The following is an 18,531-nucleotide window of genomic DNA, read 5'->3' on the forward strand; positions in this document are numbered from 1 at the left end:
CTGCAACTCAAGAGTCTTTCTCCCTTTTATTATAGGTCTTTCAGTCTTGGAAATCTGTCTTATAATAGCAATGAAACATTTAAATGACATCTATGAAGAGGAGCCCTTTAATTTTCAAATGGTGTATAATGGTAAGATGAAAAGTTTGTCATTTTCTTCTAGATCTCTCCCCTCCTATGTCTTTGAGAGTACTAATGGTCTCATTCTTATTCTACAGAGTTTCAGAAATTTATTCAAAGAAAGGCCCATTCTGTTTATAACTTTGAGAAACCTGTGGTCATGAAGGTATGGCTTGATTTGCTTGTACTTTTTATCAGGTCTGGTGATTTTTTTTTTTTTTTAATATATCTCCTAACTTTTTGAACTCTTAGGTATTTTATTATAGAAATTTTCAAAGCAAGATTTGATAAAGAAATGCTTCAATAATTTTATAGGCAGCCTATTTCAGTTTGTGAAGATATATTGCCCTCTGCTGTCTGTTCTTAGCAGTTGCATACAGAAAAGGAACAGATCATTGCCTTACCAAACACACCAACTGTAATGACCCTTTCCAATCCACAAGTTGGCAGTTACAAGATATTAAGTTTGATTTAGGCTAAGGCAGATATCCTAAAGTACACTCCTTCACTGCAAAGAAAATGTGAATTGGATATATAGCTTTAGCTTTTCTAGTAGGCATAGGAAATAAAAATCAAATAACTGTAACTGTATAACCCAGTTGATTAAAAATATTTCAAAATTTATGATTAAATATTTCATGAAGTATTTTGTATCTTTAAATATTGGTATATTTTACAAAATTAAAGCAGATCCCAATTTAATAAATATCCAGTAGAAATTTGTTCCTTTCAATTCATTAAATATACAGCTAAAAAAATATTTACATTTTAGAACTGTACCAAATATACTCATTTTTCTAGTCTCAGCATTTTACGTTTATATATAATGAAATTAAATAAAATGTAAATACAGAGTCACGCAATTCAAAGTCCAGATTACCCTATGCTTTTGGCACAGTGTGGCTCCGTGTAAGAGTAAACGTGTTTTTATTTGTAAGCAGTGGAAGCTTGATACTTCGCTATTCCTTATAAAGCAGAGTCAGAATTTCTTCTGTAGCATTTTTTTCTGAAGTGAGCACTGAGTCTTGCCACTTCTTCAAGCAGCAGCAGTTACAGCTTCCTGAGGGTGGATTCTTCTAGCCTCCTATCTGCTTGTGAAAAGAGTACCTGAGCATGTTTAGGAATAATAAGTACCTGCTCATTTTAAAATAGAGTAACTTAGAAGTATTTTTTCAGTTTTCTTCGGCAATACCTGAAAATCCTTATATTCTCTTATTTTTCAAAATGAATGGCCTTTGAGCTTTTTTTCTGCGCATAAGAATTTTTATGATAAACAGGATATATTCCAGTGATATATTCACAGGGAACTGTAAAAATAAAATGCTCAAGAATCTCCTGCAGTGTGTCAGTTTTAGTACGTCACCAGAGTATATTTTTTTTCTTGCCTTAATAACATACCTAAACAATTGTCAAGGAAGCAAGTAAAAAAGAGCTCCATTAAGGAGACTAAGAAGAACTTTGTTGGCTAGTGGTTAGACAAAATAGCACCATTCCCACCAGGTCTGCACCTTCTCACAGAGCCTTTGCTTGCAGGATCAGCTCAATAGGCCTCACTGTACTCAGGTCTTTCTTACCTCTCCCTGTGTTAGAGCTCTTAAACTTCCTTCTTTTTATATTTTTTACTCCTCTTGAAAGTAGTTATTTTCATAGAAGGTTCCAGTCATGGATTCTGTTTCCTCAGATTCTTCTCACCTCCTCACCCTTCCAGTTCCACACTTCCTGTCCCTCTCTTAGGAAGACAGGCAAATGGAAAAGACAAGGATAAAACAGAAAAAAAAAACAAACTGAAAAACAGCAAAAGAAAAAGCAACAAGGGAAAGGACATACACAGGCAGAGCAACACACAAACAGAACCTATAAAAACAAAATTGTAAACTATAATATACAAGCAGAAGACTGGTAATTGGAAAATACGCAAACAAAACCATATGAGATTTAAAAAAATAATATATCTTGCAATGCACACATTTTGTGTTGGCTATCTGCTACTGGCCATGGTCCCTGCCCTTAAGTGTGGTTTTTCTGCACAGGCACTCTTGGAGAAACTAATTCTTTGTTTACAAGCGGTTGCCGATTGGAGCTAGTTCTTGGTTAGAGATGGGGAGTCTACTTCCCGTCCAGCCCTGAGACACAGTGTGGCTTGGACCCGTACATGCCGAGTGCCTGTAGGCACAGCCTCTCGAGTTCATGTTCCTCAGTCCTGTTGTGTCTGGAAGATACTGTTCCTTTGGTATTCATTTCCTCTGGCTTTTACAATCCTTTTACCTCCTTTTCCAGAGTTTCCTTGAGCCATAAAGGGGAGGGGTCTGATGAAAAAAACCTCCATTAGGACTGAGTGTTCCTAAGTCTCTGGTTCTGGACATGGTCCAGTTGTGGGTCTTTCTTTTAGTTCCCATCTGCTGCAGGAGACAGCTTTTCTGATGGAAGCTAAGTGGGATACTGATCTATTGCTATATTGCTGTACTTTAATGTACAGTAGGCTTTATTGAGGTTGAAACAAAATCCACATTATAGTAACCTATCTAATTAGAAAGTCTTATCAGATTATTAAGTTTTTAGTATCAGAGTAATTGACAAAGTACTATAGTTCACATGAATAATACTTAGGTACAGTGTCCACCACCCAGCACTAAAAAGTCAAAGAGGAACCTGAAATAGAATTGGCCTAGAAATAAAACCATATGATTAAGGGTCAGGTAAAATTGCTTGATTTACATTGAGCATTATGGGGACACATAAGTGTGTGTTAAAACACTTTTTCCCAATGTGCAGTTTTTATAGAGTTGATTACACTTGGGTTTGGTGGTCCTAGGCAAAGCGTTTTATCCCTAAAAGTAATTTTAACTCTGTTGTTGTCTTTCCTGTTCTCTTCCATTCTTTCTTACCTCTGGTCTGTAATGAACAAAATTGAATTTTATTAAGAAAAAGATTTTAGAGTCATGCCTGGTGCCACTCGCCTTTAATCCCAGCACTTGGGATGCAGAGGCAGGTAGATCTCTTGATTCGAGGACAGCCTGGTCTACAAAGCAAGTTCCAACATAGCCAGGACTATTAAAAAATTTTTTTAATGTAAATGCAAGTGTGCATGGAGTTGGGGGCACTTGGGTAAAAGGCACTTCAAATGTGCCTTTTTTCTACCTGCCACTGTTTCACACCTGGCCAAAAACTAGTAACTAGCCTCTGGATTTAACATTTCCCCCCTTCAGTCTAAGCTTTGTCTTTTATCTTTCAGGCGTTTGAGCACTTACAACAATTGGAATTAGTAAAACCCATGGAAAGAACTTCAGTAAATTCTCAGAGAGAATACCAGCTAGTGAAACTACTATTGGATAATACTCAAATTATGAATGCTCTACAGAAATACTCCAACTGCCCTACAGACGTTAGGCAATGGGCAACATCCTCACTAAACTGGCTGTGAACATTTTAAGTACATTTCTATAACGACTTGAAAGTTACTGTCTTTAACAAGATATGTTACTACATTCCTTTCCTTATAAATATTGTTTATGGAAACTTACACTTACTATGTTGACTATGTGTTGAATTGTGACTACACATCTACACAATTTCATTGATTTAAATTGTACTACAGAATAGCAGTTCAAAAGAATAAAATGTGATTTTTACTGATGGTCCATATGATGATTTTTACACTCTTGTAGGATGTATGTGGTCCAGTGGAAAAGTTTATTTCAACTATGCATTTTGTTTACAGATAATAATCCTAAGCAGTCAGGAGACAAATAAGAACAGAAATTACATGAGGAATATTCCAGCTAGAATAGGAGCATGTAGAGACTGTTTTTCCTGTGAATGTGTCAACTTTGGATCCTATACAGATCCTCAGGGTTCTAGTTTAGTAGACTAGCCCACTTGGGATGAAGAACTTGTATGGAAGGACTCCAAGCAACTCAGCGTTTTCCTTGCATAGCTCTTGTAGGAATTTTATAAATGTTCACTCTGGGTGTACTGGAGTTCAGAAGGGACCAGAATTACCTTCTAATACCTTACAGGATTCCTAGGTATCTACATTCACAAATAATGAATACCACCTGTGACATTAGCTAATTGCTTTAAAAAGGGATTCCCTAAGAACATGAATGTCAGTCAAAGGTCCACCTCCTAAATCCACAGACTTACAACCAACTAACAGAGGTTGAAGTTTAAAATGGAAGTTAATCACTCAGTGCCTTCCTTGGTTCAAGAATATTTGAATCCTTATTTGCCCATAGTAAGATTTTATAAAATATATAACCCATCTGTGTGTAATATATAAATTATTTAGCTGCAGAACTAAGTGATCTTATTTACAGATTAGAAAACTAACACACCAGGGGTTAGGTGTCCAGGATCACCGCTGAGAATGACTGGTGTGGCCTAGAATGCAGCTTGGTTTGTCTGACTCAAAAGCCCATGTTACTAAAAAGTAGAGCCCAGCAACACTTTATTTTATTTTTTACCATTTTTACGGGATACTGTAAGAAATAACTTGACTCTCAAGAAATCTTAAATGTTAAATTTCCGTGCACTAAAGTAGCACCTCACAGTTAGAACCCACTTTCTTCATGCACAGCCTCTCCTGTAGTAAAACATGTTTGGCCTTCTATGTATTAAGACTACCTTTTTTGTTTTATTTCTGTAGTAACTAAGTCTAAGGCTTGCGTAGTACTTTGATGACATAGTCAACACATTTTCAGGTTGTTTTTTTTTTTCAAAGTTTTTAACATACTATTGAATAAAAGCAATTTTTTATTTTTTTTACACTTTATTTTTTAATTTTATTAATTACACTTTATTCACTTTGTATCCCCCCATAAGCCCCTCCCTTCTCCCCTCCCTCCCCCTTCTTCACACATGCCCCTCCCCAAGTCCACTGATCTTAAGTCTATCAGATCACATCAGGTGCATTGTCATCTTCTGTGGCCTGGTAAGGCTGCTCCCGCCTCAGGGGGAGGTGATCAAAGAGCAGGCCAATCAGATTATGTCAGAGGCAGTCCCTGTTCCCATTGCTGTGTAACCCACTTGGACACTAAACTGCCATGGACTACATCTGTGCAGGGGTTCTAGGTTATCTCCATGCCTGATACTTGGTTGGAGTATGAGTCTCTGGGAAGACCCCTGTGTTCAAATTTTCTGGTTCTGTTGCTCTCCTTGTGGGGTTCCTGTCCTCTCCAGATCTTACTATTTCCCACTTACATAAGATTCATGCACTCTGGAATTTTTTACTTTTAAAACCTTGTAGCTGGACAAGATGTCTATAGTCTCACCATGTAGGAGAGTTGTTAAAAGGGATCCAAGCATTTGTAGCCAGCCTTGCCTACACAGCATGTGCCTGTCTCAAAAAAACAAAACAAAAATCCCTCATTGAGGAACCTAATAAAATGGTTTAAGACTTTTAAACTTCTTTACATGCTGCTTAAAAGCTGGAGAAGATCTGTCAACTATATATTCAGCTCTAAAAACGGGCTGGGTAGACTTTTTAGTCATTGTGATGAAAATGAAGCAGTACTATTATGGTCATATAAGTGCAGGCATATATATGAGCAATTTTTAACTAGTTTCACCTTATAATTGTAAAAAAAAAAAAAAAAAACCTGAGTCAATGGAAGAACAAAAAAGGACTTTCCATGTAGGCGTCCTCCATGTGGCCTACTGAAAACTTGGATCTTGTTTAAAAGGCATCTCTGATTTATATGCAGACATGTCTCTGAGAAATTAAAATCTGTTGTTCAGATTTCCATATGGCAGTGTCTTACAATGTTAGGACATAGTATCTACTGACCTAAAGAGGTAAGACATTGCAGAGTGTGCAATGCAAAACAGTTTCTGTAGCAGTCATACACAATGCACCATGGTGTGCCTTTTTATTTCACTTAGATGACACTGCGGTTTGTTACTGCCTTCACTGTTGTTCTAAGAGCACACACAGTATCTGATGAAATGCAGTGACTTTACCAATAAGCTTCTGGGTTCCTTCCATGGGCAGGAAGGACCAACATAGATGCTTGGGTAGAAATACAGTCTGATTAGACAACAGTGGAAGGAAAATGCCCTAATTCACAAACCTCCCTGCTTTTACAACTATCCCACCCTTGAAAATCTCAAGACAGAAGCCTCACTGTAAACTAGAAAGCTGTTAACTCTCTTTAATAACATTACACACATAGCTAAAGAAAAACTGCATGTGCAAGTAATACCATATTCATTTTTTATTTAACATGGGGATGGAATGGGGATAGCATACATTTTATTTGTACAATATTTAACAATCACTTATTCAAGGTGGGATTTTATGGGGATTTTTTTCATTTTTAGCTTTCTGTTAAATACTTGCAGAAAAAAAAAATAGCAAGTACAATATGACAGTAGTACAACAACCTGTGCCCAAAACACTGACGAGAAATACAGAGTAAAGCTAAAATAATTGTTTACCAATATTTTGAGAGGTAACAAATAGGGAGATACGGGTTGAGACTGCATAAAAAACGTACTGCTGGTTGAATATCTGAGGTAAATGATGTTTAATCAAGATGCTACTTGTATCTTTGTCCATAAATTGTAAATAATTTTATGCACATTATACCAAATGTTCCTAAAAAGTAATTTTTCAAAAAAGTAAAAAAGAGAAACTGGAAAATATCTGATGAAGCATTTTTTTCTTTCTTTTTTTTTTATTTTATTTTATTTTTTTAGAAAACAGTAATCAGTCTATTCCACTAAACTACCATCTCTCTGGTGAGGGTATTTTCCCCAACCATTTGTACTTTACTTAAAGGTGACTATTAAGGATAAGAAAAGGGGACAGAAGCAATGTTTTCATAATTTTGTGATACATGATTCTATTTTTAAATCCAAAGGTGTTGGTGTTTTTTTGTTTTGTTTTTCTTGATTGTATTTTCAGAATATCACCATGAAAGGTAGTACAAGTTCATGGGACCAATAATTGTGAGGCACAGTCTCTGTTCTGGAATTCACAAGGTACCTGTAATAAAACGTCCAAACAAGAATCACAAATCACATGCTAAAACTCCTAGCATCTAAAGTACATACAAGATCTGTGCAGGGCATAGATAGACTTCAAATAAATTCAAACACTGGTTAATCCATCAGTCCTATGGCAGTTGATCATAAAGCATTTCTCACATGGGAGATCTGGGCAAGGTAGAGTAAGAGCAGCAGTTCTGGTGGGTATCAGAAAGGCAAAGTACAAGACGTCATGAGCACCATACACATGAAGAGTTACAGGGGTCTAAGTTTGCCATCTCCCTCAAAAAAAAATCCTTTTAATCTTTGATTTTCCTTTTTCAATGTCCCTAAGCTCAATCTTTTTATCTGCCCACTCTGCACTTACTGTAAACCAAACACTAAAATGCCCTGCAAAAGAAAGTTTTAACAAGAATAGGTATAAGGACAGGTAGTCACTGGAACATTCTTACTTTACTGCTTATAAAAAAGGCTTTCTGTTAATGTAGTTCTCAAGAGAATACAAGTTTTAAAATTGATAAGCTAGATTTACATACAATACCCAAGATTCCTTTAAAAAAAAAAAATTCCTAGCATGAAGACAAAGCATTTTATATCATGAACCAGTCTTGATAAAATTTATTTGTAGTGCTTTCCTAACCCATCTTTTATCACTTTTTAAAGGAGGTTGAGTATTTATAAGCAATAGGAATTTGCTTATGGAGAGTAGCAATTTCTTTGTATGCATATTTTTAGTGGTTTTACTTGATTAGTTTACAAATGGATGCAAACCTAAATCAAGAATTTGACAGGCCAAATACACAGAAATCAAAGCCGTGAACACTGAACTTGGCAATCTTAGGAATAGAGTGGGACCTTAGGTACACACAATGCACAGTTCTCTATAGTATGCGGCATACAGACAAGAATGCTATTACTTTCCCTCCCTGCTTGGAGTCTGCTGACCTATTTATTTATCAATTTATTCTTCCCAGAGATTAATGCACATTTTATGTAAAATGTAGTGTATGATGTCTTAGCCATCTGAAGATAATGCATTCACAGTGAGCTCCTGATATTAACATGTAAAAAGTTTATAAAATTAATGTATGGATGTTAAAGTGACTCGACAAAAAATGTATATAACATAATACTGGCTATTTGTTGGCAATCTAAACATTCAGGGAATTAATCTTTTACTTGGGCCTGTGTAAGTTTAAGGAAGAATCCAATCGTATTCTAATGTTTTTAAAAGCACTCTGGCACCAACTTGTCATCAGTTCAATTTTCTTCACAAGGATAAGGTATGAACTATCTAGAGTTAGCTGTAAAAGTAACTTCGGGAGTAGGCTAGGCTGTGTTCCTTATACCAGCACTGGTTACCTCTAAATGTCATTGCATATTTTAAGTTATAAGTTCAACTTGTTATCCCTGATTTGCTTTAAAGCAGTAATATCTGAAATCTGTGCTTAAAGGTCACTATCTCTATCCTAAGATAATTCTCTTCGTATCACAGACATCAAATATTACTCTGACAAGATGGCACCACACAGTATAGTGATAAAGGTACAAGTCTCAAAGCAGAGTGAAGAGTTCTGAGTCACGACATTTCCTGAGGTGATCCTAAAACAGTGATAAGAATATCCCACACACTGTTTGGTGAAAAGAAGAAATACACAATTTTACACATATAAATAAGAAAAAAAATCTATTTTCAAAGATAAAATGAAGAGCTTTCCAGTGTCACAGCTCACTTAAAAAAATTTAAATCATGCTTTATGTTTTCAAATATTTCCCAAACACAGCACACCTTAAAGAAAAAAGTACTACTTAAGTATGCGATATTTTGGGACCCGGATATAAGATGAAAGGGAGGTGGGGGGTGACACCATTTTTTTTTTCCATTTCAAAACAGCACTTTTGTTTTCCCTAAATTACAAGCCAGTAGAAGAAAAGCTAAAACACTGCTTTATAAATAGCCACTTACTATTGGCACTAAGCATAGCTTACCATTTTTCTTAAATAACACAGTGAATTTGTAATACCTTGTTATAAAACATGTATTGATTTATTCAAATTTTGTTAGTGTTTTCAATTTTATAATTTAGCAACCGTGGAACTGAGGTATACCTTGTTGAGGGAGGTTAGAGTAATGCTTGGAAGCCTCTTTACTGTACCCCACTTTGATGACTGTATGTACACAGAACAGCAGCACACTACACATTCACAAGCTGTGTCATGTTGGCATTACAATAGTCATTTATAGAAACAACAGCAAATGCAATAAAAAGTTACCCTTTTTAAAATCTGAAATGAAAAGTTTTTGATTTTAAAAAAAATAGCAGTAGTTCTTTTAAGGAATTAGTGTCTTCTGACAGACATTAAGAAATCTGACGTCAGTTTTCAAACACTTGATTAGCCAGGTCCAAAAGATCCTTGATTTGGAGAGGGCCACATTCTTCGTGTACATCTTTCAGAAGTTCCTTACAGTTTGCAGCTTTTTTCCTTAGATTCCCCTTCATATCTGTGCTGCAGACGATGCAGTAAGTCTCCCAGAGCCATGCTTTCCACAAGGGGCTGCTTGTGCACATGTCCCGGAGGCATCCTACTCATTTCACACAGAAAATAAACTAAGCAGTTTCCTTAGCTTAGCAGCTCCAGTTCAGAGTCCCAATTCTCAGTGTGTACAGATGGTGCAACCATCATAGACTAGATTCTTTGGGAGGAAAGTCAACATTTGTCACCATTGTGACCACTGTTACAATGTCCTCTGTAGTTATGATATTTGTTAGTCTTTGCATCTGGGTAATTCTTTCACCTACACATCCAGCTGATAACCTGGCTTCTGCGTCGTGATCCCAACATTCTTCTATTGTTTCACAGAGCATTGCCATTCCCTAAGAGAAGAACAGTCAGACTTAACAGCTGTTGTTTCTTGACAGGAAATGAGATAACACTGTCAATGAAATAGCAATTTTCATGGGTAATAGTTTCAAGATCAGCAAAGTCTGATCAGTACTCACTTTGGCACTTTTTAATGAATTCATTATGCAGGCCAGCCTTGGCCTCAAACTCTTGATCTTTCTTCCTAAAGCATTCGAAATAGCATGGCTAGAGCAAAATCCAGTTTTACTGAACGTAATTTTACATACCATCAAAAAATGTCACTTTTCCAAGCATTAGGGATTCACAGCAGGAATATGTTTTTAAGTTCCAATAATCCATAATCATTTCAAGTAGACTCACAACCAAGTCTAATGTGGGTACCAATTTTTTTTTTTTTTTTATCACTTTCTTAGTTGAGACTAGCATTTCTCCCATGCAGTTAAAGATTAAAAGGCCACCCATGAAGAATCTATCTCTAGCTTCAGGATGTAGTTACTTTTATTTGAATTTCTAGTGATACTAACACCAAATTACCAGCACAATTCTATGCTGTTCTGTCTGCTCTAACTGTAACGTGAAGTCTTGAAAGCCTGAGAGAAAGAAATAACTAAGACTTCACGGAGCAGAGAACAATTGGTGCTAAGTAAGTGTTAAAATGGCATCTATTAGAAGGTAATAATGATAAGGCTATCCAGCTTCCCATGGATTCAGATCCAGGCATTTCTTTCCTCATGTAGCTTTTAAAATGGGGTGTATTTGCTTGAACTTAACTAGATCTTAACTAGTTAGGAGCCTTCTTTGTAAGGCTTGGTGACTTCAGACAAAGCCCTAATTCTGCCTCTGAACTTCGATACAAAACATCTGTGTGAGGACCACCTTCCCAGAAGAAAAATGTGCAGAGAATAAACAGATCATTCTGAAAAGTGTTTTTCTTGAAATTTCAAATGGAAAATAAGTGTATAAACTTACTGCATGTTTCTGCCAATAATCTCTTAAAACAGGCCTCTTTTTTTTGTGAACTACAACTTCCTGCATATCTTCAAGAGATGGATGCTGGCCAATTTCCTCCTCAAATGGCAACATATACTCATCTACAGGTCCTGAAATGTAAAAAAAGGAAAATCCATTTAAATTCTTCCTGATTAGTTCAAGCTCTTTAAAATATATTCTGTATCCGTATTTTCCCATTTGATATTCAATAATACAAAGAGAAAAGAACCCCCAGCTAGACTTGTATCACCAGATACAAGTAGGACCAGAATCTAATTTATGAGAAATTAAAAGGTCTGTTTTTAGGAGTTTTTGATGACTACTTTTTTAAGACAGGGTCAAGCTAAATAGTTTTGACTGGCTCAAACTCTTGATCCTTGTATTTCACCTCACCAGACTGTTTTTGGAACACACGCTGAATGCCCATGTCTAGGTATCACAAAGGGCATCAGTATTTGGAAATCAAAGCTAGGAACCCTTCTTCAGAAGACTCACTTCAGCAATTCATATCACAATGTTACTATTAAGAGGTGTTAGCACCTCTCAAGACTTAGTTCCACCTAAGTATAATTACTTCTCTGCGGTGTGCTCAAACACCCTACATGACCGCATGAGGAATTAGTGTACTTCACAACTTCCAGTCCTCTCTCACAAGCATATTTATAATACTTTGAATGTTATTTTATGTTTAATTAATAAGGGCACTTCAACCCGAATTCCCATCAAGTCAAAATGTACCTCATGACAAAATTAATTCAGTAACATAACTTGTTTTTCTTAGATCTAAATAGATAGGAACGTGCACTTAAGAGTTAACAACTCAAATTCAATAGATTCTTATTCAGAACTAGACACACCTATATTTTATTGTTTATCTCCTAGTGATGGTGGCATCTGCTCCATTTTGTAAATAAGACAGCTCAGAAAGTTAAGAGATTTTGCACAGAACTATCTGACTATTACGAAGTGGAGTTGAAATATGAATCTGATCTGAAATCTGTGCTTTTAATCTCCGGATTATCTCCTCTTCACTCAAAACACATCACTACTGCACAGTGTTACTGACTTGAGAGAAACAGATGAACTTTGCTTATGCAAAGTATAAAAATGTACCAAATACTTCAAAGAAAATATGAACTGCAAGAGGCACTGACTCAGACCTGTATGAGTATTAGGAACTGTCCTTTCTTATTACTACACTTACTATGTGTGTACTTTTTTGTGCATGCCACAACATGCATACAGAGGTAAGAGAACAACTTGCCTTCCACTGTGTGAGACTCAGGACCAAAATGGGGTCATGAAGATTTCCCATGAGCCATTTCACCAGCCCTGTAGGAACCTTTGGATAGCTGAAGAACTGCTATGTACATCCAGTAACTTAGTACCAACATCCTAGAATTTCAATCTTTGTCTGGTTCACAGGTCAATGACATTGTCATCAATCAACTGGTGGCTTGTAAAATACAGACTTCTCAGGACTCTGCCAACGCTACTTATTTGTGTGTGTGTGTGTGTGTGTGTGTGTGTGTACGTGTCTAATTTTTTTTTGCCTGCATCTGTACCACAGCCGTGACTAATGTTCATGAAGGAAGAGCAACCAATGTTAAGAACCAACCCATCTTCTGAGCCTCCAAGATTCATAGGAGTTGGTGAATTTTAAGAACTGCTGAATTTGAACTAACAACTAGACACAATTTTTAAAATGTTTTATTTATTGTATGTACACTGGTGTTATGCCTGCTTGTATATGTCTGAGAAGATATCAGATCTCCTGGAACTGGAGTTACAGACAGTAGTGGGCTGCCATGTGGGTACTGGAATTTGAACTCGGATTCAACAGCCAATGCTCTTAACTGCTGAGCCATCTCTCTGGCCCCAAATTTAAACACACTCATTTTATCAATATGGTTCATTTTTCTTTGGCCCTAATTTCTGCCTTGTGACATAGCCTGCTCTTAAGTATTTACAGAACATTACAAGGCATTTAAGGAAAATAAGTACCTACCAACCTTTTCTGTTGCCATTAATGTGTCCCAGTAACCCCTTTCCCTACAAAGTAACTCTTCTTAACCCCTCCATCACACTGTATATCTCTCACCAGTGACTGCACTAAACCTCATTAGTTACTGATGCCTGACAGACTGTTCACACTTAACTCACTCTAGAGTTCACTCTCTAGAAGGTATTCAATCACCTTAACTATGAATTACTTAACAACAGGGCCTGCTGCATTAACATGACACCAAGTCATAGTTTGATATGAAGGACACAACATAGATGTTCTTAAACAATGTAGTATGTGCTATCTGACCTACTTCTACCTCCAAAGTGTCAATGCCAGTTCCTTTCATACCCAGCCCCTCCAAGTTCACCTTGCCTCCTGCATCTTCAGCCACCTGTTGGAGTCCATGAAAGAAAATGTAGTTATTTACCTCTTTGTGTAATAACTTTTCATAAATGAAGCATATATACTCTTTAAAAAATGCTTTTTCCCTTACCATCTGCAGCAGTACAACGAGAAGCCAGTTCCCACAGCACTAATCCCATGGCGTACATATCTATCCTCAAAAACGCGTCCCTTTGGAAGTTTATAGCACCCTCTAAAACCTCTGGAGCCATATACCTCCGGGTACCAACCTGAAAAAGATTTTTTAAATCAAACAGTACTCACTTTTTGACTTTATGAACTAATGTTTTATTTATGGTTTTGTAGGAAGAAAACCAAATATCCAGAGTATTTATCCAGAGTAAAGTAACTAGATCCTAATTGTAACATCACAGGGTATATGTATTAAGACAGTATACCTAAGTATATCTATGAAGCAGCGTAGGCATCAATGAGGTCACCCTTAGGTAATGGTGAATGAGCTTTTGACCAAATTTCAGCAGTTATATGCACATTTAGAAATGGTTTTTAGAAAATAAGGACAGGCAAGTAAAACTCTGAAGTTCAATTTTTAACTGATTTTGTAAGCACATAAAGTAGTTTTCCAGCTTTCTCTGTTCAACATAAACATTTTTACTAGTATTCTCCCCAAACAAGCATGTCAGCTTTTCTAGTGTTCTCCAACCGCTGACATTACCTTGAAGAAATCTTAAAGTGTTAATTAATGTTGCCAGAACTCAGTGTGTCATGACTGCGCACAGCTATATTCCTGGGGGTCAACAAGATATAGAAGGAAAAGAAAACTCAGAAATAACCAAATAACCTGAATAATTTAAAAGAGAACTAATAAAAACAAAGCCTTGAAAGAATAATTTGGCTTTGTAGAATATGTCACATTTCAAACTGTTTTTAAGAAAATATTTATTTTCTTTTTAATTGCATAGGCAGGGAGGAGCTCTGTGCACATGTGAATGTGGGTTCCCACAGAGCCCATAAAAGGATGTTGGGTCACCTGGAAATGATCTTACAGGCATTTCTGAGCAGCCTGAGTGAGGAAATGAACTTGGTTCTTGCAAAGGCAGGAAGCATTCTTAATCCTGGGCAATCTCTCCTGTCCCTAAACTGTTCTTATTTAAAAAACAAAAAGGGAATCTATACAAGTGTAAACACCTTTCCTAGCCTCACTTTTTTTTTTCCCCCCTGAGAATAAAATACATGGGTATTCTTCTCTCCTCTGGCCTTGTGCAATCCATAACTGGAGTTTGGCACCTTGTCTGACCTTTTCAGGAGCTCTGAATTCTAGAAAGAATTTAAAAAAACAAACAAACAAACAAACAACTAAATTTTTTAAAGAGCTCATGAGTAGATATAGAGTCAGAAGCAAGAAATTGTCGTGTAGAAAATGAGGAGAACGTAGTACATGGTAATGAGAAATGACCCATTATCCTCCACTGTTAGGATGATGGGCTGCTGGCCAAAGAAAACTGAATTTACTAAAGGTGAAATTACTTGGAAATGGATTCTTCTGTGACCAGTTGTTTTGAAAAAAAACAATGTTGCCACAGTTAAACATTGTTCTAGTGCTTGCTTAACCTGGGTTGACAACAGTATTAAAATGTTGCCTCTCAAAGTAAAATATATCACTCCTTCTTAGATGATGACTCAATCACTACCTCAACAACTGTAGAGCAAGTCATGTTGGTCTTAAAACTAAGATGCGCTTATTTTTTTGCTCATGTTTTAGAGTGGTCGTTCTTACCTGTCCATGGGTGTCACCTGCAGATTTGCCAGCCTCAAACTTTAAAGCCAACCCAAAGTCAGCAATGCAAGCTGTCAGATTGTTTTTCAACAGCACATTTTTACTTTTGATGTCCCTATAAATAGAAAAATTAAGTATTTTAAACAAGTTATCTTGAAAAAATTCTATTGGAAGGGAGGAGAATATGGAATATGTTATAAAAAATAACCTTATTTAAAAGTATGAAAGGCAAAGAAAGAGATAAGATGCTTAGGCAGAGTCCAACCCTAGGCTAGCGTACAGGAAGCCAGCTTAGCAGGACCAAGAAAATATGCTCTCCAAGAAAGCAGCTTACAAACAGCCATTCCAGTAATACGTATCGTCTATGTCGTGCCCACATGATCATAAAATTTACTATTGCTTTAAGGTAATGGGAATGTTTCAGATCTTGTAGCTACAAACCTATATAGAACCTATAACTTCAGAAAAACAAGACAAATTTAAAAACAGCCTTTGATAAAATTTCCACTTTAGATTGGCAACGCACTGCAGTGATCCCTGCGCTGCATGGCACTTTTGTAGGAAAGTACCTCTAGGCCCACACACAGAAGCTTTTACCATAAATCAGAGGTTGGTACTTTGAAAAGTCAATCCATCTAGTTTATCTTAAAGACAAAGCAAAAATGGCTATGTTGTAACCAACAGGGACACTTAGGAAATCGTCATTTAGACCCACAACAGGATGGAAGAAGAGTCAAATGCTTCAGAAACCAACAACTGGTTTCAGTATCAAAACATTTTCAGGGCTCCTATAGCTAACAAATTTGGCAAGGTCTGAAGGATTAATATGAGTATATTAATAGAAGGCTGACTCATGAAGGAAGATGAAAGAAAGAGGAGCCCTTTCTAAAGATGTCATTTATGATTTGCAAAAATCAGAATCTGATGACATTCACTTAGTTGCTAAATCAATATGTTAATACTTACTTTTAAAACAGCCATTTTTAAACTGAACAGACAATAACAACTCAATTTCATATTCTTACAAGGAAGTTAAATAATGGTCAACTAAATCTATTTTTCAGGAACACTTTTCCTTTTCAATACATGGTGAAAGTTTCTTCAACAGCTGTCTCCTCTCAATCTTCTACTTTAGATCAAGGAATTAATGTATAGTCATCCAAAAATCAAAAAAAAAAAATACTTAGTCTACGCTTAATTTCATCACCGTGTATCTACTAAAAATTGCCTTTAAAGTAAATTAAATTTTTGAGTTAAAATCATTTCTTGAACATGGTTTCAGAAATTAGACAAATTAAAACATGAGCTAGTCACACTTTAATAATGAGATTAACATGTACATTACCCAAAAATACATCAGCCGATCTCAAACCTAATTTTAAAACATGGTCACCTCTTCAAATATGATTGGACAACCAGGGCAAAAAGAAAACTTTTGACAATTAAAAGTTTAAGTAGTAAACATGTGAGTTTAATGGAAAGACAATACAAATTCTTGTTCTACCTGTGAGATATTGCAGGCTTGTGGCCATCTTTTAAGCCAGGTATATCCTCATGTAAATATGCCAATCCTCTAGCCATGGTTTCTGCAATATGACAAAGTTCATTCCAAGAGACCACATTAGCCTTAAGAAAATCTGACAGTGAACCCTAAAGAAAAGAGGAGAGGGAGAGGAAACAACCATAAGCTCTTGATGAAAGTTTTACATAGATGAAAACTTTTCTTTGGATACGAGGACAATGCATTCCTTTCAAAGACTTAAAAAATAAAAATTCTACAGAGTTGTTCAAATTTCCTTTCAATTCACATTAATGAACATTCAACTACAAAAGACTAATTTTAAAAAGTTTATTACCAAAATAAATTAATTTCCTTGACTTTAGGAGGTTAAGAAAGAAAGAAAAGAAAAAAGACTAGCTGAATGTCTTGGAAAAAAATACTAATCTTTTCAGTGAAACACACTGACATCATAGGTTCAAAACATAAATAACCACAAACACACAGAGTAATCCTGAAGAAATGACTTAGTTGGTAAAGCACCTGTCACCCAAGCATCAGGACCTGAGTTCAGATCCTCAGGCCCAACGTTAGTTCTATAACCCCAGTGCTAGGAGGGCACAGACTCATTTAGATCCCTGGAAGCATCAGTGAGATATAGGGTCAGTGACAGACCCTGCCTCAAACAAAAACAAAATATGAAAAGCAACTGAGGAAGACGCCCAAATATTAAGCACAGGCTTCCACACATGCATCTTACACGTAATGGTGTACACAGACACACACACACACACAGACACACATACCCATTCATTAGAGGTATATGATCTTTATGGTCAAACACTAAGTAATATATAAAGCCACTCACACTCAACAGTGATGACACTCACAAAAACTACCTTAGTTAGCCACGGTAACACAAATCCACAATTCCAGCATGTGGGAGGTTGCAAAACACAAAAATGAGTTTGAGACCAGCCTGAACTACACGGAAGACTTTTCTTTAAAAACAATTCCATTGATCCTCCTTTCTGTTTCTATGCCAGTACCATGCAGTTTTTATTACTGTTGCTCTATAGTACAGCTTGAAACCAGGGATGGAGATACCTCCAGAAGCTGTTATTGTACAGGACTGTTTTAGCAATTAAACACCAACAAACCAAGTAATCCAATTAAAAAAATGGGGTACAGAGCTAAACAGAGAATTCCAATAGAGGAATATCAAATGGCAGAGAAACACCTAAAGAAATGTTCAACTTCCTTAGTCATCAGGGAGATGCAAATCAAATCAACCCTGAGATTTCACCTTACACCCATCAGAATGGCTAAGATCAAAAACTTAAGTTACAACACATGCTGGAGAGGATGTGGAGAAAGGAGAACCCTCCTCCATTGCTGGTGGGATTGGAAACTTGTACAACCACTTTGGAAATCAATTTGGCGCTTTCTCAGAAAATTTGGAATAGTGCTTCCTCAAGACCCAGCTATACCACTCCTAGGCATATATCCAAAGTATGCTCAACTATACAACAAGGACATTTGCTCAACCATGTTTTTAACAGGTTTATTCGTAATAGCCATAACCTGGAAACAACCCAGATGTCCCTCAACTGAGGAATGGATACAGAAATTGTGGTACATTTACACAATGGAATACTGTTCAGCTATTAAAAACAAGGAAATCATGAAATTTGCAGGCAAATGGTGGGAACTAGAAAAGTTCATCTTGACTGAGGTAACCCAGAAGCAGAAAGACACACATGGTATATACTCACTCATAAGTGGATATTAGCCATATAATATAGAATAAACATACTAAAATCTATATTCTTTAATGAAGCTAAACAATAAGGAAGACTCTAGGGAAGATGTTCAATCCTCATTCAAAAGGACAAATATGATAGACATTGGAAGCAGGAGAAGA

General features: G+C 36.3%; 2 protein-coding genes across 4 annotated transcripts in view; one reads left to right on the top strand and one right to left on the bottom strand.

Moving 5' to 3' along the window:
• Orc4 (origin recognition complex subunit 4) overlaps positions 1-3,759 on the top strand; it is a 37,556-nt gene extending 33,797 nt beyond the window's left edge. For all 3 annotated transcript variants that reach the window (XM_055600370.1, XM_055600371.1, XM_055600369.1), the window contains exons 12-14: positions 36-131; positions 218-285; positions 3,352-3,759. In XM_055600370.1, coding sequence (XP_055456345.1) covers positions 36-131; positions 218-285; positions 3,352-3,540 — 353 coding nt within the window. In that variant the 3' untranslated portion in view covers positions 3,541-3,759. The remainder of the gene's footprint in view (positions 1-35; positions 132-217; positions 286-3,351) is intronic.
• A 2,555-nt stretch (positions 3,760-6,314) lies between these two features.
• Acvr2a (activin A receptor type 2A) overlaps positions 6,315-18,531 on the bottom strand; it is an 85,384-nt gene continuing 73,167 nt past the window's right edge. The window contains exons 7-11 of the mRNA XM_055600368.1: positions 16,614-16,759; positions 15,110-15,224; positions 13,463-13,601; positions 10,941-11,071; positions 6,315-9,982 (exon numbers count right to left, since the gene is read on the bottom strand). Of these exons, the coding sequence (XP_055456343.1) occupies positions 9,788-9,982; positions 10,941-11,071; positions 13,463-13,601; positions 15,110-15,224; positions 16,614-16,759 (726 nt within the window). The 3' untranslated portion in view covers positions 6,315-9,787. The remainder of the gene's footprint in view (positions 9,983-10,940; positions 11,072-13,462; positions 13,602-15,109; positions 15,225-16,613; positions 16,760-18,531) is intronic.

This window comes from Psammomys obesus, unplaced genomic scaffold (genome assembly GCF_907164565.1).
Source record: "Psammomys obesus unplaced genomic scaffold, mPsaObe1.curated_primary_1811, whole genome shotgun sequence".
Lineage (NCBI taxonomy): Eukaryota > Metazoa > Chordata > Mammalia > Rodentia > Muridae > Psammomys > Psammomys obesus.